The sequence below is a fragment of the Budorcas taxicolor genome, chromosome 13, assembly GCF_023091745.1.
Source record: "Budorcas taxicolor isolate Tak-1 chromosome 13, Takin1.1, whole genome shotgun sequence".
Lineage (NCBI taxonomy): Eukaryota > Metazoa > Chordata > Mammalia > Artiodactyla > Bovidae > Budorcas > Budorcas taxicolor.
Window position 1 is genome coordinate 44,818,045 of NC_068922.1, and position 27,926 is coordinate 44,845,970.

A 27,926-nucleotide genomic window follows, 5' to 3' on the forward strand; every position below is an offset into this window, starting at 1 on the left:
GCGAGCTAGTCTGGCGGCATGTGGCGCGGCGGCTGGAGGGCGCAGGGCGCGCTCCGGAGGCTGAGCGGCGGGTGAGGGGGCGGGGCTGGGGGCAGGGAGCGACGGGACTGTGACGCTGGGAGGGGACGAGGCGGCGTGGCTCCCCCACCTGGGACCCCTCGTGCGGGGCTCTGGCTGCGAGAGCCCGGCCCCCAGACGGGGCGCCCTCGCAGGCCGTGGTGCGAGGACGGCAGAGCGGGCCCCGCGGTGGCCTTCATCCCGGAGGAAGGGAGGGAGCCCCTGTCCGGTTACCTAGGCTGGGGAGCTGCCGCCAGCGAAGGCGGGGTGAAGCCGGCCAGGACCCAGCGCGGACCGGGGGTCGGGCCTCCGAGGCGGAGGCCCCCTGAAGTGAGCTGACAAGAGCGACACTAGGGGGCGGCGGGCAGGGCTCTCGCTGGGCGTTTGCTCTTTTACCCGAGGTTGTGGGCGGGGGGCTTAAGCGCCTCTGCGGCCTGGAGAATGGGGCCTCCGAGGTGGAGGGCTGATCGTTCGGGCGTGTCCGACTCTTAGCGGCCCCTGAACCGCAGCCCGCCGGGTTCCTCTGTCCACGGGATTCTCCAGGCGAGAACACTGGGGTGGGTTGCCATGCCCTCCTCCAGGGGATCTTCCCGACCCAGGGATCGAACCCGGGTCTTCGGCATTGGCAGGTGAATTCTTCCCTGTCTGAGCCTCCAACTTCGTGTTTAATGAGTGGATTTATGGGAAAAGAATGCATTTAGTTTCAAACTGAATCAGCTTCATTCCTTTTGACTTTGTAAAATGTAACTTTTTACTCTCTAAAGAAACATAAATTGTTTAGTTTCATGCTGATTCAGAGAATTATTTTATGGTGGAGTTTAGCTCCTGTTGACCCAGGGGAGGAAACGGGAGTGTCTGTCGTTGGGCTGTCTTTATTGGGTATTTGGGTTAAAATCTTCTATCCCATAATTCTAGAATTGGCTAAATCCAGAATGGAATTGTTGGTTGTTTATAAAATAGACCCATACTATTGCATGATGTTGAATGAGTCAGTGTTTTCAGCCCATACTTTCTATAAAGAATATTTTTGTGAGATTTAATGTTAATGTAGAAAATACTATAAATTGTGTCCCTGTTACCCAGGTTAAGCTTACCCTTTACCCATGGTAACTCTCCCTCTCTCTTAAATGAAATTGCTCTTCTGGTTTACAGAAGTAACTTACTTTCCCCTGTATTTTTACCATCCCTGTGTAGTCTTACGTTACGGTGTTACCTGGTTAGATGGCACCTTTTTTCTTTGCTTCAGCATCATGTGCCCACATCTTTGATACATATAGTTGTTGTCCATTCATTCTTAGGGCTAAGTTTGTCAATTGAATAGTTCAGTTTATCTGTTCTCTGTTACTGGACATTTGGGCTGCTGAGTTTGGGGCCCTTGGGAATGATGTGCATGTTGTTGTGTGTTTGTGCACCAGGGAGTGAGTGCAGGTCACGGGCACATACGTTGAGGGGAATGAACTGTTCATCTAATAAGGACAGGGCTGTTCTGAAGTCTCCCTTCAGAGTGCCCACTCAGTGGCCACGTGAGCCCCTGACAACACTAGATTGTTAATTCTCACTAATTCGGCAGGTGTGGGATGAAACTTTATTGTAGTCTGAGTTCATTGGGATACCATGATCTTGACATGAGAATTGTATTTTTCCCCAGAATCAAGGGAAATTAGTGACATGATTGTATTACAGTTATTTATGGACATGTAGAAATAAAAGGTTTTCAACATTAAGTGTTTGGTATTACAAGGCTTAGGTGAGTTGACATACAATTGAAAGGACTTTAATGGAAACTGATTTTCTGAAATGTGTTTAGCAGATGCAGGTTTTCATTTTTCTTAGAATTCTTTGTCACATGGCAGTGTTTTTTGTTACCTTGCTGAATTATGTTAGCCAGTCTTCCAGCAGATCATCTGACTCCTTTTCTTAAATGTAGCAGTGCCCACCTCGGAGCCTGGAGGTGGGGGAGCACCAAGGCCTGTGAGCGAGCGCTGCAGTACCGCGTTGGAGAGAGGATCCACGGCTTCACCATCAGCCAGGTGGGCCTGGGGGCGCCTCCTGTGTCAGCTCAGAGCAGAGATGTGGGGGCTGGGCTTGTTCATCTGTGTCCCCAGGCCCGCTTCCTTCAGTTTCACAGCAGATGCTCAAAGGAGCGGAGTTTGCAAGTGAAAGGGTTTCCTGACTCAGATGAAAGCAGACCCCCTAATCCCTTCCCTGAGTGCCTGAGGCCTTGCTTCTTTTGTTTCTGCATTGCTGATAACCTGTGTTGAAGACTGAAGGCCCCACATCTACTCAGGTGAAGTTCCTACCATCAAGCAGGTTTGCTCCAAAGTTGGGCAAAATCTTTCTGGTTTTGAGTCAATTAGGTTTCAGGATTATAGAAGAGAGATTGTGTGGGCTTATAGGTACTTAGCTTATGTTAAAATATCTTGTTTTGTTTGGCTTAAACTTTTTTTTATTTTAATGCTATAATTGACAATGATGTACATGCCATAGTCGACTGGATGTTGGTTTCACACTGTTCTTTACACTAATAAAAACAGAGGCAGGCAGCTCACAGTCAGAAGGACTCAGGTGTGCAACAGGAAGACACAAGAGGGTCTGCTGGGCACAAGCAGGGTGGGGATGGATTTGTGGAGAAGTAAAGGAGAGCCACCATTTGTCTCCAGGAACAGGGGCAGGGGGTATTCAGGGCAGGGTCTCCGAACCACTTTAAAGGGGTTCATGGTTGTGGGGCCCCTAAAGAAGTCTCAAGAGACTTGGGATATCTGTATAGTTCTGGCTAATAATACCTTTTTCAGAGGCATGATTCTTTTCCTGTACATTTCAAGTTTTGTGGAAACTTAGTTTATAATAAACCATGGTCCTTTTTGAGAAACAATTACTGTGAGAGCTGTTTATGAGGTAAACTGGTTTTATTTTATTTTATTTTTACTTTTAATTAACTTATTTTGGCTGCACTGGATTTTTGTTGCTGTGTGGCTTTCTCAGGTTGTGCTAGTGATAAAGAACCTGTCTGCCAACGCAGGTTAGACTTAAGAGGCGCCAGTTCAATCCCTGGGTCAGTAAGATCCCCTGGAGGAGGGCATGGCAACCACTCCAGTATTCTTGCCTGGAGAATCCCATGGACAGGGAGCCTGGCAGGCTGCAGTTCATGGAGTTGCAGAGAGTCGGATAAGACTGAAGCGACTTAGCACACATGCACGGGCTTTCTCTAGTTGTGACGAGCATGGGCTACTCTAGTTGAAATGCGCAGGCGGCTTATTTCAGTGGCTTCTCTTGTTGCAGAGGACGGGCTCAGGGCACGAAGGCTTCAGTAGCTGCAGCACTCGGACTCAGTGGTTGTGGCTTCCAGGCTTTAGAGCACAGGCTTCGGTAGTTGTGTCACATGCCCTTAGTTGCCCCGTGGAATCTTCCCGACCCAGGAATCAAACCCATGTCCCCTTTCTTGGCACGTGGGTTCTAAACCACAGGACCACTAGGGAAGTCCAGAGGCAGACTGGTTTTAAATATTAGGTTGGTGCGAACATAATTGCGGTTTTGGACCATGAAATTTAAATCATGATAAGTAGGCTCAAATATATCTTTATGTATTAAAATAGGAATCATTACAATAAACACATTTTTGCCAACAAGACATAAGTTTGTTTATTCCTGTCACATAAAAATCTGTGCTTCAGGATTCAGTGAACTCTTGGGAAGCATTTTCTGCATCCTGTTGGTTGTGGAAGCATTTTCCTTGTGAAAGATTTGTCGAGATGCTTGAAGAAGTGGTTATCCGTTGGCGAGAGGTCAGGTGAGTGTGACAGATGAGGCAGAACTTTGTAGCCCCGTGCATTCAACTTTTGAAGCACTGATTGTGCAGCTTGTGGTCGGGCCTAGTCATGGAGAACTGGGCTTTCTGTTGGCCACTGCCTGCTGCAGGCTTGCAGTTTTCAGTGCATCTCATTGGTTTGCTGAGCTTGCTTCTCAGATGGGATGGTTTTGCTGGGATTCAGAAGCCGTAGTGGGTCAGGCATGCAGCAGACCACCCAGCAATGACCATGACCTCTTTTTGGTGCAAGTTTGGCTTTGGGAAGTGCTTTGGAGTTTCTTCTCCATCCAACCGCTGATCTGGTTGTCATATAAAATCCACTTTTCGTCACATGTCGCAATCTGATTGAGAAATGATTGGTTGTTGTTGTGTGGACTAAGAGAAGATGACACTTCAAAACCAGGATTTTTCTTTTATTTGCAGTCAGCTCATGAGGCACCCACTTAGCAAGGCTTTCCACCTTTCCGATTTGCTTCAAATGCTTAATGACTATAGAATGGTCAGTGTTGAGTTCTTTGGCAACTTCTTGTGTAGTTGTAAAAGGATCAGCTTTGATGATTGCTCTCAGTTGGTCATTGCCAACTTTCAGTGACCGGCCACTACGCTCCTCATCTTCAAGGCTCTCATCTCCTTTGCAAAACTTCAGCCTCCACTGCACTGTGTACATTCACTAGCGGTTCCTGGGCCAAATGCGTTGTTGATGTTGTGGGCTGTCTCGGCTGCTTTACACCCGTTTTGAACTCAAAAGAAAATCGCTCAGATTTGCTTTTTGTCTAACATCATTTCCATAGTGTAAATATAAAATACACAGTAAGTAATAAGTCATTAGCAAAAAACATAAAGCAAGAAATACCCATTCAAATGATGTATGACATAACCGCATTTAAGAATGTGTTCTAATAACAAGTGGTGAAGTTCGACATTGCAAAACCGCGATTATTTTGGCACCAACCTAATACACTGATCACATCTGACAGAAGTACAGTTGTGAACTCCGAGGTGTAAACAGTTTCATTGCTGTAACTTATGTGGGCATCAGTAGGCCACTTAAAGCACATAGTTTTTGTAGTAGGGCCCCCAGAGCAGGCTCAGGACAGCAGAACTTTGACCTCTGCCCGGCCAGGAAGTCGCATCAGTAAAGACAGGTCCCTGTCACACCAGGTGGTGGTCATGGTGACAAGGTGCTGAGGTTAAGGGTGGGGCCTTGACGCTGTTGCTTCAATACCAAGGACAGTGGAAGTTACTCAGCGCTCACAGACAAGACCTCCCCCAGGGGGTGAAGAAGAGATTGCTGTTCTTAAATAATAGAATAGTTCTTTTCATTTATTTGACTGTCCTGAGTCTGCTTTGCGTGGACTTTCTCTATTTGTGTTGAGCAGGGCTCCTCTTCATTGGTATGCGTTCCAGGTAAGTCCACTCTCTTCCAGGGCAGCCCGGTGCGACACAAGGGGTCTGACTCTAGTCTTTGTGATCTTGGCATATTGTCCCGTCAGCCACAGGCTCAGTTTTCATCTGTAAGTGGGGTGGGATGCCTCCCTCCCAGGGTCACCTGTGGCACACTCAGGAGATGGTAGCAGACAGTGGGAGCTCAGGAGGGACAGTGGTGCTGTCCTCAGCCCCAGGTCTGGCCTTCCTGGTCCGTGGACTCTGGACTCGGAGGTTCCCGCTGGGTCCGCCGGGTCCCACAGATGCAGCGTCCCCATGGTGCACGCCTTTCCAGCCAATCTAACTCCCCCATTTCCTCGTTGGTTCAGGTGACGCCTGTCCCCGAGCTGTCGCTGACAGCCGTGAAGCTCAGCCATGACGGCACGGGAGCACAGTACTTGCACCTGGCCCGCGAGGATGGAAACAACTTGTTCAGGTGTGTGTGCATCCTGGGCTCACGGTCTGAATGCCCTGCAGGGGTGCCTGCGGTGGTTCAGCAGGAATGGAGGGGAGGGGAGTCTCCCCCCAGCCCCGGCTCCCTTAGGTCAGGCGGGGACACGGCTGGCCCGCACCCTGAGGGGCTCTGACGTGTGGCTGTGTCCCCAGTGTGCAGTTCCGCACCACCCCCACCGACAGCAGCGGCGCCCCCCACATCCTGGAGCACACGGTCCTGTGCGGCTCTCAGAGGTACCCCTGCCGAGACCCCTTCTTCAAGATGCTGAACCGGTCGCTGTCCACATTCATGAATGCCTTCACGGGTGAGACGCTGACCCGGCCAGGGCTGCCTGGTCTCAGATGTGGGGGTGGCAGCCTGGAGGCTGGGGTCGAGTTCCCAGTCTCTGTCTGGAGGCCGTTTGATGCATAATCTCTTAGGAACACCGGGTTAATTATAAAACCTGGGATTTTAGGGAAAATGCATCTGAATTTTTTCTGGAAAAGGTGACGGCTGTTTTCTTTGGGGAATAATGCTGTAAGAGGTTGGTTAGTAGGGCTGGTGTCTGGGTTGTGGCTGCAGGAAGCAGGGGGTATGGGCTGGCGGCAGGCACCCTGTGGGCAATCCCACCCCCCGCCCCCAACAGCTGCTGCTGCCTCTGTGCCCCAACACCGTGGACCTGCTATGATGCTGAAACAGACAGTGCTGGCATAAACCTGGGGGAACCGCTGTGTTTAAAACCCTGCTCTTCTTTGTGTCTAGCTAGTGATTACACCCTGTACCCATTTTCCACACAAAACCCCAAGGACTTCCAGAACCTCCTGTCCGTGTATTTGGACGCAGCCTTTTTTCCGTGCTTGCGGGAACTGGACTTCTGGTATGTAGCAGTTGGTTCATCGAGCTTTAGTTCAGCGATAGAGTCACTGTCACCATGTAATCATCTGTCACTCTTCAGGCAGGAAGGATGGCGACTGGAACATGAGGACCCGAATGACCCCCAGACGCCTTTGGTCTTTAAAGGTGTCGTCTTCAATGAAATGAAGGGAGCATTTGTGAGTGTTTCCCTCTCTCATGCTGTGTTAAATTATCCTACTGTATAAAATGTTGGAGTACAAACAGTCTTTGCAGATGGCTGGCATCTTGTTATGTCACTTAACATCCTCGCTGTGAGAACTTGCGTCAGCGCGGACAGTGCACTGAGCTGGCACCGCTGGGCGATGAGCTGGACGGCAGTTCTCAGCGAGGGTGTGGGGACCACAGTGACGTCTGGTCTTTGGGGCTTGGCCAGATGAAAACTGTGTTCCTGACGATCCTGAGACCTTGGTTTTCCGCTCTTTCCTGCCCGGTGTAGGGTGGGGTTCACAGACACAGTGTCTCTCAAGTTATGGTAAAGACGACCACATGCAGTGAATGCTGCAGGAAGGCAGCTCTTAGGAGTTTTTGTTTCCTGACACTGTACTCTGGAGTTCAGGTGTGCAGGAGCACCATGTGTAAAAAAAAATGTACACGTCTTAATTAGCATTTCATGGCTGAAAGCATCTGGGTGGGTACTTGAGGATGTCAGCAGGGGGACTCCCAGGACGCAGCTACTTTGTTGAACATGTGAACAGTGTGTGTGCTGGTTTTCACTTACATGTGTATTTTTACTTGAAGACAGATAACGAGAGGATATTCTCACAGCACCTTCAGAACCGCCTGCTTCCTGACCACACGTACTCGGTGGTCTCCGGAGGGGACCCCCTGTGCATCCCCGACCTCACGTGGGAGCAGCTCAGACAGTTCCATGCCGTGCACTACCACCCCAGCAATGCCAGGTGACACTGCCTGGGAAGCCTGGTGCCGGGTTGCTTTCCCCCATTGTCCTGCTTCTCTTGAGTTGGGCTTTGGAGGCTTCCTTCACGACCACAGGCAGTGGATGGGAGCTGCTGTGCGTGGACGCGCCCTCAGACCCACAAGGCGAGGCCCCTGCCTGCTGCCTCTGCAGCTCAGCCTCAGGCTGATGGTATAACAGGAAGTTGTGGTCCTCCTCTCAGGGCGGACACAGTCCTGGAGAGGTGCCCCCAGACAGGTAGCTGTGTCATTCAACCTCTGATCAATTCCCTGTTTCAGGTATGATTAATAATAAAATGCTGACAGTTTGCAAGGACTTCCCTGGTGGCTCAGTGGTAAAGAATCTGCCTGCAGTGCGGGAGACGTGGGTTTGTTCCCTGGGTCAGGAAGATCCCCTGAACAAGGAAATGGCAACCCACTCCAGTATGCTTTCTTGGGAAATCCCATGGATAGAGGAGCCTGGCAGGCTACAGTCCATGAGGTTGCAAAGAGTCAGATATGACTTAGTGACTAAACAACAGTAGTTTACAAATACTTTAAGCAGTCATGTAAAGTCATTTGCAAAACTATTTTAAGTGTAAAATTTAAAAAAATTTAATTACGAAAACTCCTAATCATCCAGGAGAGTGTAGGGAGTAGATCAGTGAACCCCATGTGTTCAGCCTGTAGCTCCATCCTCTGGGTGTGTACATAGACACATGTAGACACACGTAGACACATGTAGACACATGTAGTAACAGGCAGCTAGACATGTATACATACAGACATACATACACACAGACATACACGGATACACATAGATGTTTACAAGGATGCTCTCTTATGTGAGATAACACTGTTTTCACATTTAACAGAATAAATGATTGAATAAAACCACCTATGCCTTGACCGAGATTGATTTCCAGTTGTCCCTGAGATGTTTGATCAGTCGAGGCCCACAGGCAGCCTTTCCTTGCTGTGTCCCTTAAGTACCCTTTCTGGTGGGACATTGCCCCCTCATGGCCCATAAAGACTTCATGGAAATATTTTCATATGTGTATATATTTAAGACCATGTGATCACCAAATGAATTTCAAAAACTTTTTAGTGCTCAAATTGTCCCCACGGTGGCCTGAGGAAGTTCCTTGACACTCATCCTTGACATCTTCGGTGACTTCTGAGATCTGCCCTGGCCCCAAAGGCAGGCCTCCTCCTGCTCTAGACCCGTGGCTGTTCCTCCAGGGGTCCTGGAGCTGAGCCAGTCGGGCGTGTGGGGACCAGTGTGCACAGCCAGGTGCTCCTCACTGCTGGCTTTGCACTGTCTAAGCTCTGAGGGGGAGGCTGACGGGATCTATAGGATACTAGCTCCCAGGCCCTTAATTGTAGCTCAAACTGCGTTCTGCTAAAAAGATGAGGTCTGCACTGTGCTTTTTATCCCAGTAAGTAATGTGTTGTCCTAAAAACATGGGCGATCTGAGATTTGTGACCCAGATTTGATGTTTGTGACGTTTTAAATTTTGTTGTTAGTCTTGGATTATTGTGGTGCTGTAGCTTAGGTTTTAAATATTTTAATGTGTAGTTTATTTGGTTTTTCTAACACATTTATAGTAAATTCAAACTGAAGAGCAGTTTTTGCCAGATTTTAATTAATCCTTTTTGTACAATCTGTGCTTTGTTTGAACCACATCTTCAGAAAAGAGCAGAAGCCTCTCTATTCGGTGTTGTGGTTAAATTAAGTGAAACAAGTGTTCCTGTGTGAAGTTGACATCAGCATGGGGACTGGCATGTTCTGGCCATTAGATCCTGGAAACCCTCTGGTTCATACAGAGCCTGATGTAGACTAAGGTGCTCTCTCAAACTTCAGGTTCTTCACTTACGGTAACTTTCCGCTGGAGCAGCATCTGAAGCAAATTCACGAAGAGGCCCTGAGTAAATTTCAGAGAATTGAGCCACGGACGTCAGTGCCAGCCCAGAAGCCCTGGGATGAGCCGGTGAGAGCTGGGTCTGAGTCACGCGTCAGCAGACCTGTGAGCATGTGACATGCAGGTGGGGTGTGTGTTCCTAGGGTTTCCAGCGCTGTGGGCCTGCCCTGAGTGTGAGGGTTCTCCAGCGGAAGAGCGGTGGTCCGTGCAAAAGCACAGTTGCCCTGACGAGAAGCACAGGGAATGTCCTGCACGTCAGGTGCTCTTGCCCATCTGCGCCCGTTGACGCACGCCTGTGCCCTTGCAGAGGGAGTTCCAGATCACGTGTGCCCCGGACTCGCTGGCTGAGGGCCCCTCGGGGCAGACTACCATCAGTGTCAGCTTTCTCCTGCCGGAGTGAGTGTGTGAGGCTCACGCGGACCACCCTGTGGGGACACGCCCCTGGGAGCACATGGGTGGGGGGATTTGGGCCTCCAGTGGTATTATTAGATGTGGGGTGTCTTTAACAGCGGTGGAACTGTTTGGGTTTAGTATTGGGGTCACAGTGCCTCTGCACGTGAAAAGAGCCCTGTGAACTCTGACCTTGAGAAGCTTTGTTCACTCAAGAGTGACCCCAAGCGGCCTGACATGAGGGGTGTGGGCAGGGAGGGCTCCTGCTGTGCTGTCACTGTCTGCTCATGGTGTGGGACCCCCAGGGTCCCACAGTGTAAGAGTTTTACAAGTCAAGAAATGCTCTTTTGCCCATGTAACTATTAAAGATAGAGGTTGAAATGGAAGAATTTCTAGTAGAATTTCAGCTGCTTTGGAAAATAAAAGTGTTTATTGTGGTTTTAATAGTTTTGAAAACATTTCCATGGGCCAACCATTTCCCTCTCTTCCCCCCTCTTCATAAATGAAGCATCACCAATACGTTTGAAGCCTTCACGCTGAGCCTTCTGTCTTCACTCCTGATCAGTGGCCCCAATGCCCCCTTCTACAAAGCCCTCATTGAATCCGGACTTGGCACCGACTTCTCTCCTGATGTTGGGTGCGTGTCACTGTCAGATCAGATCGTTACTCCGTGGTGAGGGGCACTTCTAACACCTGATAGTGTCTGGACACATTTTGGGCTGGTCACTGCAGGGCAGGGGTTACTGGCCGCTCGTAGGGGGTGGGGCTGAGGGGGATCAGTGGTATAGGTGGCTCCATACCTTGTGGTTAGGGAGGGGCCTCTTCCTGCCCCAGCTGTGCTTCTAGCACAAGCTGTAGATGTCCCCTGCAGTGGACAGTTGACAAAAAAACCCAACAAGGTAACTCTTCCAAGAGTGGCATGCTGCTGCCTGCTTGAAAAGTCAGGCCATTAGAAGTCCTTTGAAATCATAGCATTTGGTAAAACTCTCTAGATTTGTTTTGCTCTGGAATTTTAATCGTGGTGGTTTTTGGAAAAACTAAAAGGGTATGAGTATGAGCCATCGTATCTGAGCAGCGGGTACTTGAGGAGCTGCCCTCCTGGCTTCTCCTGGCTGAGTCCTGTAGAGGCTCTGATCTCAGTGAAGAGTCTTCTCAACCAGCGATGGAGGGGCGTGCAGATTCTGACGTGTCACCTGCTTTCATACCAGGTACAATGGCTGCACTCGGGAGGCCTACTTCAGCGTGGGCCTGCAGGGCATCGCAGAGAAGGACGTCCAGACGGTCCGGGACATCGTGGACCGGACGCTAGATGATGTCATCGAGTACGTGTGGCGCCTGCAGGGCTGGGCTGGGTCCTCGTTCCCGAACATAGGCTCACATCACACGCAGTCCTTCATGGCAGCTGTTTGAATGTCACCTTTGCGGCCTTGTTGTTGAGACATATGGATTTTTCAGTGTCTGAGTTCTTGATGTTTTTGCAGGAAAGGATTTGAAGAGGATCGCATTGAAGCATTACTTCATAAAATTGAAATACAGATGAAGCACCAGTCCGTCAGCTTTGGACTCACCCTGACGTCTGTGCGTAGTTTTAAACTCCTCAGTCTCTTTTTTTTTGTTAGTTCGTGGTTTTTTGAAATTTATTTTTGGCTGTGCTGGGTTTTCACTGCCGTGCGGACTTTTCTCTAGTTGTGTTGTGCAGGCTTCTCATTGTGGTGGCTTCTCTTGTTGCAGAGCACAGGCTCTAGGCGCTTGCACTTCAGTAGCTGCAGCGTGTGGCTCAGTAATTGTGAGACTCAGGCTTAGTTGCTTCATGGCATGTGGGATCCTCCTGGATCGGGGATCAAACCTGTGTCTCCTGCATTGGCAGGCAGATTCTTATCCACTGAGTCACCAGGGAAGCCCAGTTAGTGGTTCTTGAAAATACAGATTGTTATTCACAGCACCTTTCATTTGAACTGGAGAAGTTACGGTGTTTGGATCTGATATAAAATTACTGTTAATTTAGTTTTATAATGCATCATTCCTGTTTTTATTTGCTTACTTCATTAGCTTTCCGATGTCTTATTTTTTAATAGATTTAGAGAGTACTTTAAATGGTTAGGGATTTAGCATGATTTCATAATTATATTTTCCAAAAAGTAATCTTTAAATCTGTGCTTTCTAGTTTGTTAGGGGAAAAAAATCATGAGTTTAGTTATTCTTCTAGCCAAAAAAAATGATTTAATTTTCTTCATGAGCAGTCGTCTGTGGTATTTTTAAGTCTAGAAGCTGAGTCCTGATAAAAAGGCAGGCTTGGATGTTTGCTGGGCAGACACAGGGTTTGCAGGTTACTGTGGCTTGTTGTGACTCTCCTACCTGCCCCCTCAATAGTACATTGCTTCCTGCTGGAACCATGACGGGGACCCTGTAGACCTCCTGAAGCTCGGAAGTCAGGTGGCTCAGTTCCGAAAGTGCCTGAAGGAAAATCCAAGGTTTTTGCAAGAAAAAGTGAAACAGTATTTTAAGGTAAGAAAGTTGAGAATTTATGTCTGTAATTTTGAAGTTGAATTTTATAATAATGAAGGGAACATTAGGAATATACTCTGCATTGTATAAGTCAAGTTTTGACAATATGAGATTTAATTTTTTAATTGTTGATTAAAAATGTAAATGGTCATATTAGCTTTAAAAATTCTGTTTTCCAGATATTCATGCAGGTGGGTTTTTGTGTATGAGTGTGTGTGTGTCTGTGTGTGTGGGTGGTGGGGTGGGTGTTTAACCGAGCATCTGCCTGTATTGCTTTGGTGAGGAGGGCGCTTCTTGGTTTGCTGGTTCTTGGCTCCCAGACCAGGGATTGAACCTGGACCCCAGGAGGTCGCCCTGTATTTTTGTTCTGTTTTGCTAATAGATTGTATTGAACACGAGACGAGTTGCCCAAGTGTGTGAATGTTCTGGTTGTTTTTACCAAGGTCTCTTTGGTACTCATTTGTCTCCACAGACTTGTGGGCTTTTGTGCTTTGTGTGTGTTCCCTGGTGGACCGTCACTGATGGAGGGGAATGTCATCTCCCCTGTTGCCCTGGGTGGGTGGGGGTGGGGAGGACTGTCCTGTGGTGAGTGGGGTCGTGGTCCTGGGCACCCGTGCTGGGGTGGGGCACCTGCTCTGGCCGTTCGTTCTTCATCTCTAATCACAAGCCATTTTGCACATGGTGCTTGATGTGCTGTGGTCCTCCCGCTCTGTGGTGTCGCACTTTAGCTTTCTGTGGGCGTGTGTGTCTAGTGGCTGCAGTAAGTCAAGGGGCCCAGTGTCACCTGAGTCATGTTAGATCAGCATCTATTTTGTCCTCACGGTTTATAAAATACTGATTTTAGTTTTGGTTTGAGAAGTTAGTGGTACTATGAAGACTGAGTAAAAAATTATTTTATTCTGTTATCTTCAACTTAGACTAAAGCCAAAGGTTTATTATGGTATCAAAAGGTGCAGGTGGTTTCTTTGTACAACCAAGGTGTAAAGGCACTGTTGAATGTCGATGCGTTTGTGGTTAAGACGTAGGAACTACAGTGACTATGCCTCAGATGGTAGCAGCTTGGCGTGTGGACCACATGGTCCCTGCAGAGCAGGTGGCCTCAAGGATTGCTTGTGGCTCCCGGGCTCTGCATGCACAACCTCGTGGGGCAAGTTCTGTTGTCATCACCGTGAGAAATGGGAAAACGGAACTATGGGGCTAAGCGCACCCTGCTGGAGGCCGGCTCAATGCTGGATTCCATAAGACCGTGTATTTAGTTGACTTTTCTCTTGCTCTGGTTGTTGCAGAATAATCGGCACAAGCTGACTTTATCCATGAAACCAGATGAAAAGTATTCCGAGAAGCAAGCACAGATGGAAACAGAAAAACTGCAGCAAAAGGTCACTTCTCTTTCCCCGGAAGACAAGCAGCAGATCTATGAGAAAGGTCAGGTCTGGCAGCTGCCCCACCCTCACCCAGCCCCACCGAGCTTCCAGCGTAAGGAGGCGGCTGGTTTCAGCCAATAGGTCTCTGCCAGCTGCCTGCAGAGTTCTGTATTAACCCCAACAAGACTGACCTTCCCCTCAGAAACTATACCCTGTGATTCAGCAGGAAAGGCAGGTGTTCTGGGAGAGAGGTGGCTTCACGGGGTTTATGCATTTACACACTTCACAGATGCCTTCTCCTTACCGAGGCTGTATAGGCCACTGGGTGCGTGCTGCGTGGCAGTCTGCGGCTGACTGCAGACGGGTCCTGGGGACAGAGTGCGCTGTGGGCTCAGGGGTGGCAGGTCTCCATTCTTCACGGAGCCCCTACGGGTGCCTCTGGTGCAGGCACTGTGAACACAGAAACAGGTCTGTGGTTTCTTACGTGGTAAATCTGCACCACCTGTAAAGCCCAGCAGTCCTACTTCTGAGTGTTCACCCAAGAGAAGTGAAAGTGTCTGTCCACACGGGACTTGACATGCCCTGCATGTGTCCACACAGAGAGGGAACTGAGGTGTCCACATGGGGGGATTCTGATCAGCCATAACGAGGGCCAGAACACTGGGACACGCGGGGTCTGTGAGTCTCACAGGCCGTGAGGCCAGAGCGGGTGGGGCTGCCTTCTGGGGCGGAGGCACCTGCCTTCGATGGTGGTGTGCTGCTCACGCTGTGCGTTTATCAGAGCCACTGGGTTCTATACAGCAGTTGCAGGTTGCAGCATATGACGTTTACATATGTACACAGTACACAGGAATACATATACATCCACCCACCTCCCGACCCCTGGAAAGTTGGCTGGGATTACACGAAGAATTTATCAGGCATGTCAGCAGGTGGAGTTGACTGGCGTGACTTGATCATGCTGAGTTTTGAGGTGATTTGACTTTGTAAAGACAGAGTTAATGTCAGTGTGTAACCTGTTTAATCTCTGAGTTCTTTACATATGCACAGAGTTACTTTAAGGTCTTCCATAAATTTGTTAATTAAAGTATAAATGAAGTATAATTGATTTACAGTGTTGTATTAGTTTCTGGTGTACAGCAGAGTGGTTCCGTTCCTTTTTCAGATTCTTTTCCACTGTAGTTTATCACAGACTATTGAATATAGTTCTCTGTGCTATTACAGTAGGTCCTTGTTGGTTATGTACTTTAGTAGTTCATTCCAATCTCCTAATTTATCCCTCCCCACCTCCTTTTGCCCTTTGGTAACCATAAGTTTATAATTTTCTAAAATAATCTTATTTATTTTTGACTGTGCTGGGTCTTTGTTGCCGCAAGGGCTTTTCTCCAGTTGCAGCGAGCAGGGGCTGCTCTCGCATTGTGCTCAGACTTCTCGTTGCGGTGGCATCTTCTGTTGCAGAGCACGGGCTCTGGGGCGCATGGACTTAGTTGTTGCGGCCCTCGGGCACTGGAGCACAGGCTTGATGTGGGATCTTCCCTCATCAGGGATCAAACCTGTGTCTTCTGCATTGGCAGGTGGATTCTTTACCACTGAGCCACCAGGAAACCCTCCTAAATTTTTTTTTTTTTAATTGAGGAGTAGCTGACATAACATCATATTAGTTCCAGATATATAACATAATGATTTGATGTATTTATATGTGGTGAGATGGTTACCACAGTTTGTCCAGTTAATCTCTGTTGTCGTTGTTCAGTCGCTGAGTCGTCTCCAGCTCTTTGCGAGCCCATAAACTGCAGCACACCAGGTTTCCCTGTCCCTCACCATCTCCCGGAGTTTGCCAAGTGCATGTTTGTTGAATTGGTGATGCCATCCAACCATCTCATCTTCGCCGCCCTCTTCTGCCTTCAGTGTTTCCCAGCATCGGGCTCTTTACCAGTGAGTTGGCTCTTTACATCAGGAGGCCAAACTATTGGAGCTTCAGCTTCAGCATCAGTCTTTCCAATGAATATTCAGGACTGATTTCCTTTAGGATTGACTGGTTGGATCTCCTTGCAGTCCAAGGGACTCTCAAGAGTCTTCTGCAACACCACAGTTCAAAAGCATCAATTCTTTGGCGGTCAGCCTTCTTTATGGTTCAACTCTCACATCCATATGTGACTACTGGAAAGATCATAGCTTTGACTCTATGGACCTTTGTTGGCATAGTGATGTTTTTGCTTTTTAATACACTGTCTAGGTTTATCATAGCTTTCTTTCCAAGAAGCAGTCTTATTCTAATTCCTTGGCTGCAGTCACCATCCACAGTGCTTTTGGAGCCCAAGAAGAGGAAATCTGTCACTGTTTCCACCTTTTCCCCTTCTATTTGCCATGAAGTGATGGGACCAGATGCCATGATCTTAGCTTTTTTTTAATACTGAGTTTTAAGGCAGCTTTTTCACTCTCTTCTTGTACCCTCAATCAAGAGGCTCTTTAGCTCATCTTCCCTTTCTGCCATTAGAGTGGTATCATCTGCATATCTGAGATTGTTGATATTTCTCCAGGCAGTCTTGATTCCAGCTTGTGCCTCATCCAGTCTGGCTTTTTGCATGATGTATTCTACAAGGAAGTTAAATAAACAGGGTGACAATATACACCCTTGTCATGCTTATTTCTCAATTTTGAATCAGAAATTTGTTTCATATAAAATTCTAACTGTTGCTTCTTGACCTGCATACAGGTTTCTTAGGAGACAGGTGAGGTGGTCTAGTATTCATATCTCTTTAAGAGTTTTCCAGTTTGTTACAATACACACAGTCAAAGGCTGTAGTTGGGTGGATGGTGGGAGAAATGGATAAAAGGAGTCAAAGCTACCCCTCAGTGAAACAGAAGTAGATATTTTTCTGGAATTCCCTTGGTTTCTCTGTGATCCAGCGGATGTTGGCAATTTGATCTCTTGTTCCTCTGCCTTTTCTAAACCAGCTTGAACATCTGAAAGTTCTCGGTTCATGTAGTGCTAAAGCCTAGCTTGAAGGATTTTGAACATAACTTTACTAGCATGGCAAGTGAGTGCAATTGTCCAGTAGTTGGAACATTCTTCAGTACTACCCTTCTTGGTAACTGGGTTGAAGATTGACCTTTTCCAGTCCTGTGGCCACTGCTGGGTTTTCCAAATTTGCTGGCATATTGAGTGCAGCACTTTCATAAGCATCATCTTTTAGGATTTGAAATAGCTCAGCTGGAATTCCATCACCTCCACTAGCTTTGTTCGTAGTAATGCCTCCTAAGGCCCACTTGACTTCACACTCCAGGAGGTCTGGCTCTGGGTGAGTGATCACACCATTATGGTTATCTGGGTCATGAAGATCTTTTTGTGTATAGTTCTTCTGTGTTTTGTTGCCATCTCTTCTTGATCTCTTCTGCTTCTACTAGTTCTTTACCATTTCTGTCTTTTATTGTGGGCACAGTAGTAGACACACACTATTATCATACCTGGTGAGTGGTTTGGGGCACCTTTTCCTATACCCGTTGGCCATCTTTGTCTTTGGAAAAATGCCTGTTCAGTCCTCAGCCTATTTTTTAATTGGATGGTTTTTGCTACTGGGTTCTTTGGATATTTCGGATATCTTACCAGTAACATTAGATTTGCAAATACTTGCCTGCTGTGTAGGCAGCCTCTTCATGTTGACAGTGTCCCTTGCTGTCAGGTTTTTAGTTTGATGTGGTCCATCCATTTTCCAAGCTGTTTGTAGCACAGAAGGTAATTCCACAACCAAGCACAGAGACGTGTGTTCCCTGAGTTATCAGGTGCCTGGCCTGGCCGTGGAGGTGTCTTGCATTAAGAGAACTCGTATGTTCCAGCCCACGCCTGCCTGTGGAGGGATGGCGGCCCTGGTTACAAGATCATGGCAGAGTGGTCTGGAGACATAGGACACAACCTAGTGCATTTACCATTGTGTCAGGTCAGTAAGTCTTGAGTGTGGACTCAGTGCAAAGAGTCTGTGAATCGGGGTCTAGTGTGCAGATAAGCACCAGTGAGAAGTGGGAATGGGCGTTAGTTTGTTGGGAAAGTCAGTCTTCCAGTTTGGGGCCTGTATCGTGTGTGCCGTGTGCAGGGGCGTGGCTGGGCTGCCGGGGCCAGTGGTGGAGCAGGTGCCTGCGGCCTCTGCCCCATGCTCACCAGGACAGAGGGCGCGAGGGGGCTTTCTCAGGATGCGAGGACATATGTGAGGCGCAGCGATTGGGGTGCTCCACTTGACTGGGGAAAAGCGGCCAGGTGGGGGCCTTGAAGGTGTCGGAGCTCCAAGAAGTACGTGGAGCTGGCTCCCTGAGCCTGCGTGAGGCCAGGTGGGGAACCTGGTGCTAGAGACTCAGGGTGGGGGTGAGGTGACTCAGGCTGACAGGACTGCACCCTGTGACACCCCCTCCCCACGAGTTGCCTGGTCTGAGCAGGAACTCAAGGAGAGGGTGTCCGTCCATCCTCCGTCACCCCTCCCTCACATCAGTGTAAGATCAGGCCCTGAAAGTGTTCATCCATTTCTTTATTTGTGAACTTTATGTGATCACACAGCATATTGCCAAGATGAGTGAAAATGAAACACAAGTAAACAAGTACAGAGTTAGTGCACTTCAACCCACAAGCTCAGTCTGTGATATAAAATGCGGGTGGGAACTGCTTGCACAAACTCCCCTCCCCCAGCAAACCGGTCCTCTGAAATCCCGAGGATGAGCTGGGGAGACGACTGCTGCTGGCTGCTTACTGTGCTGCTTTCTCTGGTTCTGGCAACCTCCGACCCCAGCGTTGTGGGGCTCCCTGCGCCCAGGGGAGACTACAGAAACTAAAGGACAGGAGAGGGGCTGAGCAGGGGCTTCTAAGGGCTGGCTTGGATGCTCACTGCTGCTACGCCCCTGCCCTGCCCCCCACCATAGGTTTGGAACTGCAGGCTCAGCAGAGTCAACCTCCGGACGCTTCGTGTCTGCCAGCGCTCAGGGTGTCGGACGTCGAGCCTCGCATCCCGCTCACGGAGCTGGAGGTGGTGCAGGCAGGTCAGTGGCGGGTACCAGTGTCCCTGGGAGGAGAGTCACCGGTGGATGTCTACAGAGGATGTTTGCGCCCCCGTTTCTAGTCCTGGGTCCAGCAATGCTGAGCCCCTGCTTCTGGGTTCCCCTGTGTGTGTACACATGGCTCTCAAGGGCATGGGGTCCGGAGGCCCACAGCGCTGGGTGTTGCCTTGTGGGATGCAGAGGGATCGTTGCTCGCTTCCCCTGGACACTGGACCCTCGCCCGTGGTACTGACGCTGCTCCCCGTGGCCGTGATGTGACAGCCCCTCCTGCCCGAGCAGGTCTGACTCCAGCGCTGGCCTTCATGGTGCCCATGTCTAGCCAGGGTTCTGGCTGTGCGCGAGCACCCCTGACTCATGATGTGTCTGTTACTCGTGTGTGAGTGTCGGCAAAGCCCCTTCTCTGGCCCAGGCTTCTGGGAAGCCAGGTCAGCGTCCCCTTCAGGTCTGGTTTATCAGTGAAGTTCATTGAGTCAGTGTTGTAATTCATCATGAGTAGTGCTCAGCTCCGCTGCAGGTCAGACACTGCGCTCGGGATGTGAAAATGAGAACACAGGGTAGTGCCCGAGGGGCCTGGCGGTGAGTGGCTTGTGGGGTGTGTTGTGGGAGGGGCCGCCAGTGTCCCCCCATGCCCAGGATTTGAGTGCAGGTGGCAGTGCTGAACCGCAGGTGGTCAGACACCCCACGAGGGTCCCTGCTCTGCTCTGGTTCCTCACAGAGAAACTCAAGACTTCCAGGTTCTGCCGTAACAAAAGTATAGCAGGGAAAGTTGTCTGATGATGTGTGGCGAATGAATCGCGGTTTTTTGCTAATATAATATAAAATTTAAAACTCCATCCTTGAAAAACAAGTGTTTTACAAATATTACGTGATAGTTACATTGTTAAAACTTTGCTGGTAAGAATATGAAGAAGTACCCTTGTTCCTGCAGCTGGGGACACGCCAGTCCAGTACTGCGCACAGCCCACCAATGGCGTGGTCTACTTCAGAGCCTTCTCCAGCCTCAACGCCCTGCCTGAGGAGCTGCGGCCCTACGTGCCGCTCTTCTGCAGCGTCCTCACCAAGTAAGGGGCTGCATGGGGCGGACGCGCGCCTCTAGAGCCTGGCACGTCTTCCCTGGTTACTCGGGGCTGTTCACTGTGTGTCCTGTTTCAGTGCACCAGTGTCACTTGTCAGTGAACGGTTTTATTTTTCAAATCTCTAGTGTTGTTACAGAAAGGTGGATGGTGTATTTGTTGAGAATTTTCCTCCTGGACATCATACTTTCTTACTGTAACGTAGTACATTAAAATACACTTATAAACTGTGAACGTAATATACAGCTATCTCAACTAGATTCTTTTTAAAATGATGAAGAGGATAATTCTTCTCATCAGAAGCTTTAAGCTTTAAATGTGACATGTAGGCCTGGGGTCACCCGCAGAACCTGTCTACTGCTCCCCGTCCTCATTAGTACAGCTCCTGCTGCCTGCCTTCCATGGCAGAGGGTTCCGGGATAGCCCGGTCGTCACCTTGGCTTCAGTTATTCATTTATTTGGGACAGTTAGTTAATATTGCGCTCGGGGCAGCAATGAGGGTATTCCCTCCCAAGGCGTCATCCATGTTGAAGTGACTTCTTGAGAGTGCAGAGAAGCTTGTTTTGCAGGTTCCCCACCCCCGAGGCTGCCTGTACCTGGGGGCTACAAAGCTTGGGGTGGGGGAGCCCAGCTGCTGGGCGGGCATTGCTGTGGGCGGGGGCCCAGTCGGGGGACTCCCTGCCCAGAGGACCCTCTGCCCTGTGACTCTGTGCTCTCTCTGCACAGGCTGGGCTGCGGCAGCCTCGACTACCGAGAGCTGGCCCAGCAGGTGGAGCTGAAGACGGGTGGCCTGGCTGCCGCCCCCCAGGTGCTCCCCGACGACTCACACCTTAACACCTACGAGCAGGTGACCATTTCCTTGGGTGCAGGCTGGTGGGGGTTGGTTTTCCCCATGTCTTTTTTTCTTTTTCAGAAGGTCAGAATTCTTTCTTCCCTCCTGGTTTAGGGTGTGCTGTTCTCCTCCTTCTGCCTCGATAGAAACCTAGCAGACATGATGCATCTGTGGAGTGAGATACTGAATGAGTAAGTATTTGCCAAGACATGACCCCAGACACAGGGACCCAGTCCTGTGAGCACCGTGCCCTGTTGTGATTGGTCGCAGGCCTGGTCCTTGGTCCCTGCTGGAGTCTCAACATTTCCCTCCCCTGAGAACTTGCCCTCGGCAGGTTTCCCACTGGGGACGGGGGCGTGGCTGTGTCCCCGGGGCTCATCACGGCTTTCTCCGCTGCAGCCCCCGCCTTGAGGAGGAGGAGCACTTCCGTGTGCTGGTGAGGATGGCCGCCCAGGAGCTGTCTAATGGTGTCCCCGACTCGGGCCACCTCTATGCGTCCATCAGGGCGGGCAGAACGCTGGCACCTGCGGGGGACCTGCAGGAGACCTTCGCGGGGATGGACCAGGTGAGGTGCTCAGGCTGGCCGCCTCTCTGGGGCTCTTAACAGATTGGCCAACATGAACTGGCCAGGTTTCGGGGCGGGGGTGCGGGAAGTGTTCTCTCTCACCTTATTTTCTCAAGCCCACAGCTCCCTTCCCTTGAGCTGGGCAAGTGCGAATCCCACGCGTACACACACCCATGTCCCTGTGTCAGGATGTCTGGTCCAGGCTCTCCCTATGGGCTCTCTGACTCAGGTGCTGCTGATGAAGAGAATTGCGGAGATGACTGACCTGCAGCCCATCCTGGGGAATCTCCTGCGCATCTGGAAACACCTGCTGAGCTGTGACAGCCTGAGGTAGGGCCGCGCTGGCCTCCAGGCTGCACTTAACCTCCTTGTTGCTGAGTGTGGTGTGGAGAGGGCTTTTCAGAGGGAGTGCTTGGGGGCGGCCACAGCATGCAGAGAAGAGCCCAGGTCTTCTCGGTGTTTGTCAGACGCTTTTTTATGATAGTGGAGGTTGGAGGAACCACAGAGAAACGTCTTCTGAGAGGGTGGAGAACTACCACCACCCTCTGACTACTTAACAGTGCTACTTGAATGAAGGTTTATCTTCCTCTCAACAGTGTGTGTGCTGAGACCTTGGCCCCGAAAGCACTGAGGGTGGGTTGTTCTCTGCACCTCCTCCTCCTCAGGGAAACAGAGCTCTGAGCTGGCCAAGAGCAGGGTCAGGCTTTTTCGTACCCAGAAAGCATGTGGTGAAGAAAAGCATGTGGCTTTTGGTTTACTCAGCTTTTGTTTGTACATTTACATGTACGTGTCTTTACACTTCGGTAATCTTTTCACAGTAATGGTTCTGTGCGTACACTGTTTTAAACAGATGTTCTGTGAACGCGACTGCCCAACAGATGTCGCAGGTGGAGGGCGCAGTGGAGACCTTCCTGAGGAGCCTCAGCCGGAGTGAGAAGGAGCAGAGGCCCGTGTGCCTGCACGTGGTGGAGGTGAGGCTCGGGGCCCGCCCTGGGGCCCGAGGACGAGGGGCGTTCTTCCCCTGGAAGAACACTCAGGCCACAGAGCCTATACTGCCTGAACCCTAAGCATCCAGGCTGTTTCCAGAATGTACCTGACCCGCTCACGTGCGTTTCAGGGTTTACTCATTTCTCTGGGAAACGTTTCACTTCCAGAAACCTGCACCTAAGGCATCCAGCGGAAGCTGCCCAGTCATAAGGAGGCTGGTGACGGTGAGTCCCTTCCTCTCGCGCCCTGCCCACTTCGCCGTCCCTTCCATGGCCAGCCAGTATCTGAGGCCACCAGGTGCTGTGTGGATGCCTCATGTTCAGTCCACCTCTGTTCAAACATCACTGCTGTATTGGGATCACTTCACCTCCCACCCACCTCCCGATGACCCTAGGAAAGACAAAGGCGCTTATTCCGGGAAAGTGATCAGACGAGGCCACATGCTCAGGGCCCTGGGAGGGAGTGGGTGAGGTGAGCCAAGGTCTCTGGGTGGGCTGGGATGTGCCACCTCCACCCTGCGGAGGTTGTGTGGGGCAAGCTTGCCAGTGCTGTTATGTGTGGATGGGGTTGCTGCTGCTGCCCAGGGCATCACGGTCAGGGCTCTGGGTCCTCAAGGGTCCTGGCCATGTGGCGCTGACACCGCCTGGCCTCTGCCCCAGGACCCCACCTTCGAGCCCTGCCAGATGAAGACGCACTTCTTGCTTCCGTTCCCCGTGAACTACGTTGCCGAGTGCATCAGGACCGCCCCGTACACAGCCCCGGACCACGCCAGGTGCATGGGGCTGGGCCCTCAGGAGCAGCACTATGTAGGGCTCTGATGAGTAGCAAGATGTGGTTTTAGAAACAGAGAGGGACCACCTTCCCTGGGTGTGAGGAACTTCCCGTATATCACTGAAAGAGAAGTTCCTGAAAAAAGACGTGTGGACGGGTGGATTCCTGCCCTCCTCCACACCCCCTGTCCCTGCCAGGGAGCAGAGCCATGCGCGGCCCACCACCTCTCCCAGGAGCTCAGGCTCACCCTCCACATGCCCCCCGCCCCGCCATAGAGGAGACCCAGGGCAGGGCGGCGCGCTGTCATTGCTCATGATGGACGTCATGGGGATGCGGAGGCCTGGTAGATTTTCCCTGTTGGAGCGTGTTTTCTAAGGGAGGGACTTTCACGGTGGAGGCCACTCACCTAAGACACGCAAATGCTGCGGCGGGGCAGGAGGGAGTAGGCCCACCCCCATCCCTCCCGTCACCCAGGCCTCACCTTGCTCGCGTCTTTCTTGCCCTCGTGGATCACTCTGTGTTATGTTCAGTCTTGCCCTGCCAGCTGTGCTGTTGTTAATGTGCATCTTTTTATCTTTTCAGCCTCAAGATCCTGGCACGGTTGATGACTGCTAAATTCTTACACACGGAAATTCGAGAAAAAGGTGGTGCTTACGGCGGAGGCGCCCGGCTCAGCTACGGCGGAATGTTCACACTTTACTCTTACAGGTGGGTCTGAGCGCACTGCACACTTCAGAAAGACGTTCCCCTGTTCTCAGATAATCCTGGGAACCCTGGGCCTGAAACAGCTCTGGGGTTGGTGACCAGGGTGCTTGGGAGACAACCTGGAAACTCTTGGGGCCGGGCTGGGTCCTCGGGGCCACAGACTCTCCTGCCCGCTCACATCTCCGTCCTGCGGCCCCGCTGCCTGAGGGCAGGACTGACACCCCAGGGAAGGAGGGGCTTCCCTCCTCACGGGCTGGACGTGGTTGTGGTCGTGCGGGGGCCGTGGGTTTCCAGAGGGACAGAAACCAGGCGTTTTTCACAGATGCCCTGGGGACCACGTGCATGTGTGAGGACCTTGGAGGATTCCGTGCTCAGGGAGGATGCAGGAGATTGGCCTCCGCAGGGGCCATTGTTGCGTCTGGGGCGTCTCACATGTGTCTTCTGTTCCCTCTGGCTAGTCCCTGTCCTGGTGGCAGAGGTGTAGTTCGCAGGGTGACAGGCTGGGTCTCCAGGGATAGTGTTGGTGGCTTTTGTGGCCACTCGTCAGTGTCCAGAGCACTGGGGTGTCTGTACCATGTGAAAACAGCCGCTGATGACCCCAAAGTGTGGACAAACTGCGTCATACTTGCTTGTTCCTTGTTGATAAACGTCAGTGTCTGACCCCTCGGGTCTCCAGGGATCCACGTTCCACGGAAACACTGCAGTCCTTCATGAAGGCCATCGACTGGGCCAAGGCCGGGAGGTTCACCCAGCAGGACATTGATGAGGCAAAGCTCTCGGTCTTCTCTGCCGTGGATGCTCCGGTGGCATCTTCAGATAAAGGTGCGTGGTGTAGCAGACACACCTGGAGCCCTGGTGCCTGAGCTCGTCCTCCCGAGACTCTGCTTCCTCCTTTGCCCAGCGTCTCAGCCGAGTCGGGAGGAGCGGGCCTGAGGGTCAGTGCTGAGACCTGTGGTGGAAGCGGGGCGTGAAGGCTGGGGGTGGCTGTGTGTCCTCACAACCACCCCATCCCATCCCCTGTACTCACTCTCAGGCCTGGACCACTTTCTGTACGGCCTCTCAGATGAGATGAAGCAGGTACACCGTGAGCAGCTCTTCGCCGTCTGCCACGAAGACCTGGTCGACGTGAGCAACAGGTGAGTGGGAGCTGGGTGCTTAGTGTCCAGTCCCTGTGACCCCATAGTGCCTGAGTGACCACTGCCCCCCTGCCTCCAGGTACTTGGGCGCCAGGAGAAACACACACGGCATGGCTCTGCTCGGACCAGACAACGCGAGCATCGCTAAGGACCCATCGTGGGTCATAAGACAGCGGTGACTAGATGATGCGAGCATCGCCAAGGCCCTGTCGTGGTCATAAGACAGCGGTGACCCTGCCTCCTGACTCCGAGTGCCTTGCTTTCCTCACCTTTTAAGTTATTTTCTTAGCAAGACTGTTAATCATGTGTATATATTATTTATATATCAAATATATATGATCGTATATACATGATATCATTTGATATCATTCTTAAAATTTTGCATAAGGTCTTGCCTGGCAAGTCAGATGAAAACTCTTCCATCTTGAAGAAGGAAATAGTGATCACAAAGAAATTAACTGAAATCATTACTCACTACATGCCAGAGACGCACAGAGTATATAGTCTTGAGACTTTCTAAAGCTTTAAGTGCTGTTTTACTTTACTGTCCTAGTGCATGCCTTTTAAAACTCAAAGGTGACTCTGACCTACCTGCGCTTTAGGCATTATTTTAAATGACTATTTGCTGAAGTAGTTTTTAGGGACTTTATGGAGAAATGCACGAGGTGTCCTGACGCTGCTGACGCTGGCCTCCACTCACTGGCTGCGGGGCAACTGTGTCCAGTCAGGCTCTGCTCCTAGGGGCACTGACTCTCCCCCAGCCCCCTCCTCCTCCAGGCACACAGGGTGGGGGTGGGGGCCCCTTCTCTGCAGACTCTGGGGTGCATGCCTCCATTCCCCCTTGGCAGCATCACCTTCCCTGGTCCAGGGCCATCTGTGCGCTGGGCACCACCCACGCGTTGCAGGTCAGAGCACTGCGTATTTCCTCCGGTGACTTTGCCCTTGCCTGTGGCCAGCTCCAATTCCCTAGAAAACACCTGTCTGTTTCTGCCAACAGAACCCTGACAGCCACCCGCACACCCCGAGGTCTTCAACTCCCACGTAGAATAAAGACACTGGGCACAGTGGTTGGAGTTGTAGCCAACGTTTAATTCTGCGGGGCCCGCAGGTTGTGAAGCAGGAGACAGGCAGCACAGGCGGCCCGTGCGCCAGCGCCTGGGGTCGGGCATCACGTGGACGATGCTCGCGTAAAGTGCTCGTAAATAACTGGACCACGACAGCCGGCGGGCGGCACTAGATGGCGGCCGGCTCCTCAGCGCCACGGGGCTGCACGGGCTCCAGCTGGCTAGCATCCGACACCTCGAAGCTGACCTTGTACTTAGCCAGGATCTTCATGAGGGGCCGCAGCTTCAACCACCACTGCTCCTTGGGGATCCGGTGCCTGCAGGGGGGACCAGGCTGAGCGAGGGTAGGGCCCACCCAGGGGGCCTCCCCCCGCCCCTGGCCTCAGGCGCTTACTCGAAGTCTGTCTCCTTCTTCAGCTCCGCCACGGGCTGGAACAGCAGTGTTCTCTTGCTGATTCCCAGCACACACACAGAGTCCTCACTTAAAAATTTTTTTCCTATGAAAGGTAGAAAGATGATGTAAGAAAACAAGAGGTGAGGTCTAGATATTGGCACAAATTACCAGGGTTTGGAGAGCAGGAGAGCAGGGGGCATGGAGAGCTGTAGGAACTGCAGAGGAGAGGGTAAATTGTGTATTTTCATGCCAAACGTCACAGATTCAGACAAAAGCAGGTCTGTAAACATGGAACACATGCAGCCGTCCGCTCTCCCTACAGCAGAAGCACAGACAGGACACAGGCAGAGGTTTATCGAACATCCAAGATCAGGACTCAGAGACGCTCTCCCCAGGGAACCCCCAGGCCTCTAGGATGCTAGAGCAAGTCAGCCCTCTACACAGAGGGGAACAGACAAGGTGAGTGTAACATGAGCAAGTCAGCTAAAGAAAAGTCAAGGGACCATCCATTTCATTTAGTGCAAAAGTGTGTCCTAGCCTTCATGACTGAAACAATTCTTAGCGAACATCAGAGCATCCAGTATCCACCAAAGACCATCAGCAAATAAGTTGCAGAAAGACTTCACTTAAATATTAGGGAGAATTCTGAGTCATGAGGCACTGAGGTGTTCCCTGTGTTATCCAGGAGACAAGACAGGAGTTCTGTCACTACGTCTGTTGGGGTTTCTCTGGAGGAAACTCATCCACAAAAAGTCAAGGAAGAAAAAGATTTGCATGCAGATGCTGTGTGTGAGAAAACCAAGAAAAGTCGCATCCATGCAGATGCTGTGTGTGAGAAAACCAAGAAGAGATGCATTTACACATAATCACTACAATTTACATCAGTGTATAAAAATAAGTTGTATTTCTGTACTCCAGCAGTTAAGAAATTGTAATACCCTTTACAGTGATATATTTTTAAAATCACTAAGTCAGGAATAAACTTATAGTCAATAGCTTTATGGAAAACAATGCTTTAGTAGCAAAGGGTCTAATATATGGAGGTTAAATTGTTCATGAATTAGAAGATAAATATTTTTAAAATGTCAATTCTTCCAAATTACTTGTTATTTATGTAATTTGTTATTTACATGTAATCCCCACCTCCAAAAATCCAACAGAACTGATGGACACAAAGAGTCAGGAATAGCTGAAATGGGAGAAAGCCCAGGTAGGACTACCTGATGACAGTAATTGTTCGCCAAGCTGGAATATTGGCAAGATTGCTAACTGCCAAAAAAAGAACCGAACAATCCAGAAACAGTCCCTTAGGTTTCTGGGTTCCTGTTCTTGGATGGAGATTAATTGTACTGCAGATTGGGGGGAATGGATTTTTCAGTGGCTAGCACCCAAGTAATTATTCACATGGAAAAAAATTAGACCTTAAATGTTATACCAGTTCAAGTGGGCTAAAAACCAAATGGAAAAGGTGAATATTTTAGTAACAAAAAGCTCAAACCTTGAAGGACAAAGTTAAAAAAAACTGACTACATTACTAAATTAAGAGTTCTTCATAAAAAGATAACAGAAAACGACAGGGTTTGCCAAATGGGAGATACGTATCTGCAACCTGTGACTCACAGAATATAAAACATGGACCTTCTCCAACA

At 50.4% G+C, this 27,926-nt stretch overlaps 2 protein-coding genes across 3 annotated transcripts in view; one reads left to right on the forward strand and one right to left on the reverse strand.

Annotated features, from left to right (window-relative positions):
* PITRM1 (pitrilysin metallopeptidase 1) lies at positions 1 to 27,144 on the forward strand. 2 transcript variants are annotated; one of them, XM_052651195.1, is made up of 27 exons: positions 1 to 71; positions 1,985 to 2,087; positions 5,617 to 5,723; positions 5,894 to 6,045; positions 6,483 to 6,597; positions 6,676 to 6,772; positions 7,374 to 7,534; positions 9,394 to 9,520; positions 9,759 to 9,847; positions 10,350 to 10,478; positions 11,050 to 11,163; positions 11,323 to 11,419; positions 12,212 to 12,346; positions 13,633 to 13,771; positions 18,616 to 18,732; positions 19,679 to 19,811; positions 20,550 to 20,670; positions 20,770 to 20,846; positions 21,055 to 21,220; positions 21,450 to 21,550; positions 22,071 to 22,191; positions 22,375 to 22,431; positions 22,867 to 22,979; positions 23,561 to 23,686; positions 24,360 to 24,505; positions 24,717 to 24,819; positions 24,899 to 27,144. In XM_052651195.1, exons 1-27 carry the CDS (start codon positions 19 to 21, stop codon positions 24,996 to 24,998), a joined length of 3,099 nt encoding a protein of 1,032 aa, XP_052507155.1. In that variant the 5' UTR covers positions 1 to 18; the 3' UTR covers positions 24,999 to 27,144. The 2 variants fall into 2 exon arrangements, with proteins under 2 accessions (XP_052507155.1, XP_052507156.1); XM_052651196.1 differs by having other exon boundaries at positions 41 to 71; positions 1,988 to 2,087.
* Positions 25,888 to 27,926, reverse strand: part of PFKP (phosphofructokinase, platelet) — a 52,146-nt gene continuing 50,107 nt past the window's right edge. The window contains exons 21-22 of the mRNA XM_052651197.1: positions 26,278 to 26,380; positions 25,888 to 26,200 (exon numbers count right to left, since the gene is read on the reverse strand). Of these exons, the coding sequence (XP_052507157.1) occupies positions 26,053 to 26,200; positions 26,278 to 26,380 (251 nt within the window). The 3' untranslated portion in view covers positions 25,888 to 26,052. The remainder of the gene's footprint in view (positions 26,201 to 26,277; positions 26,381 to 27,926) is intronic.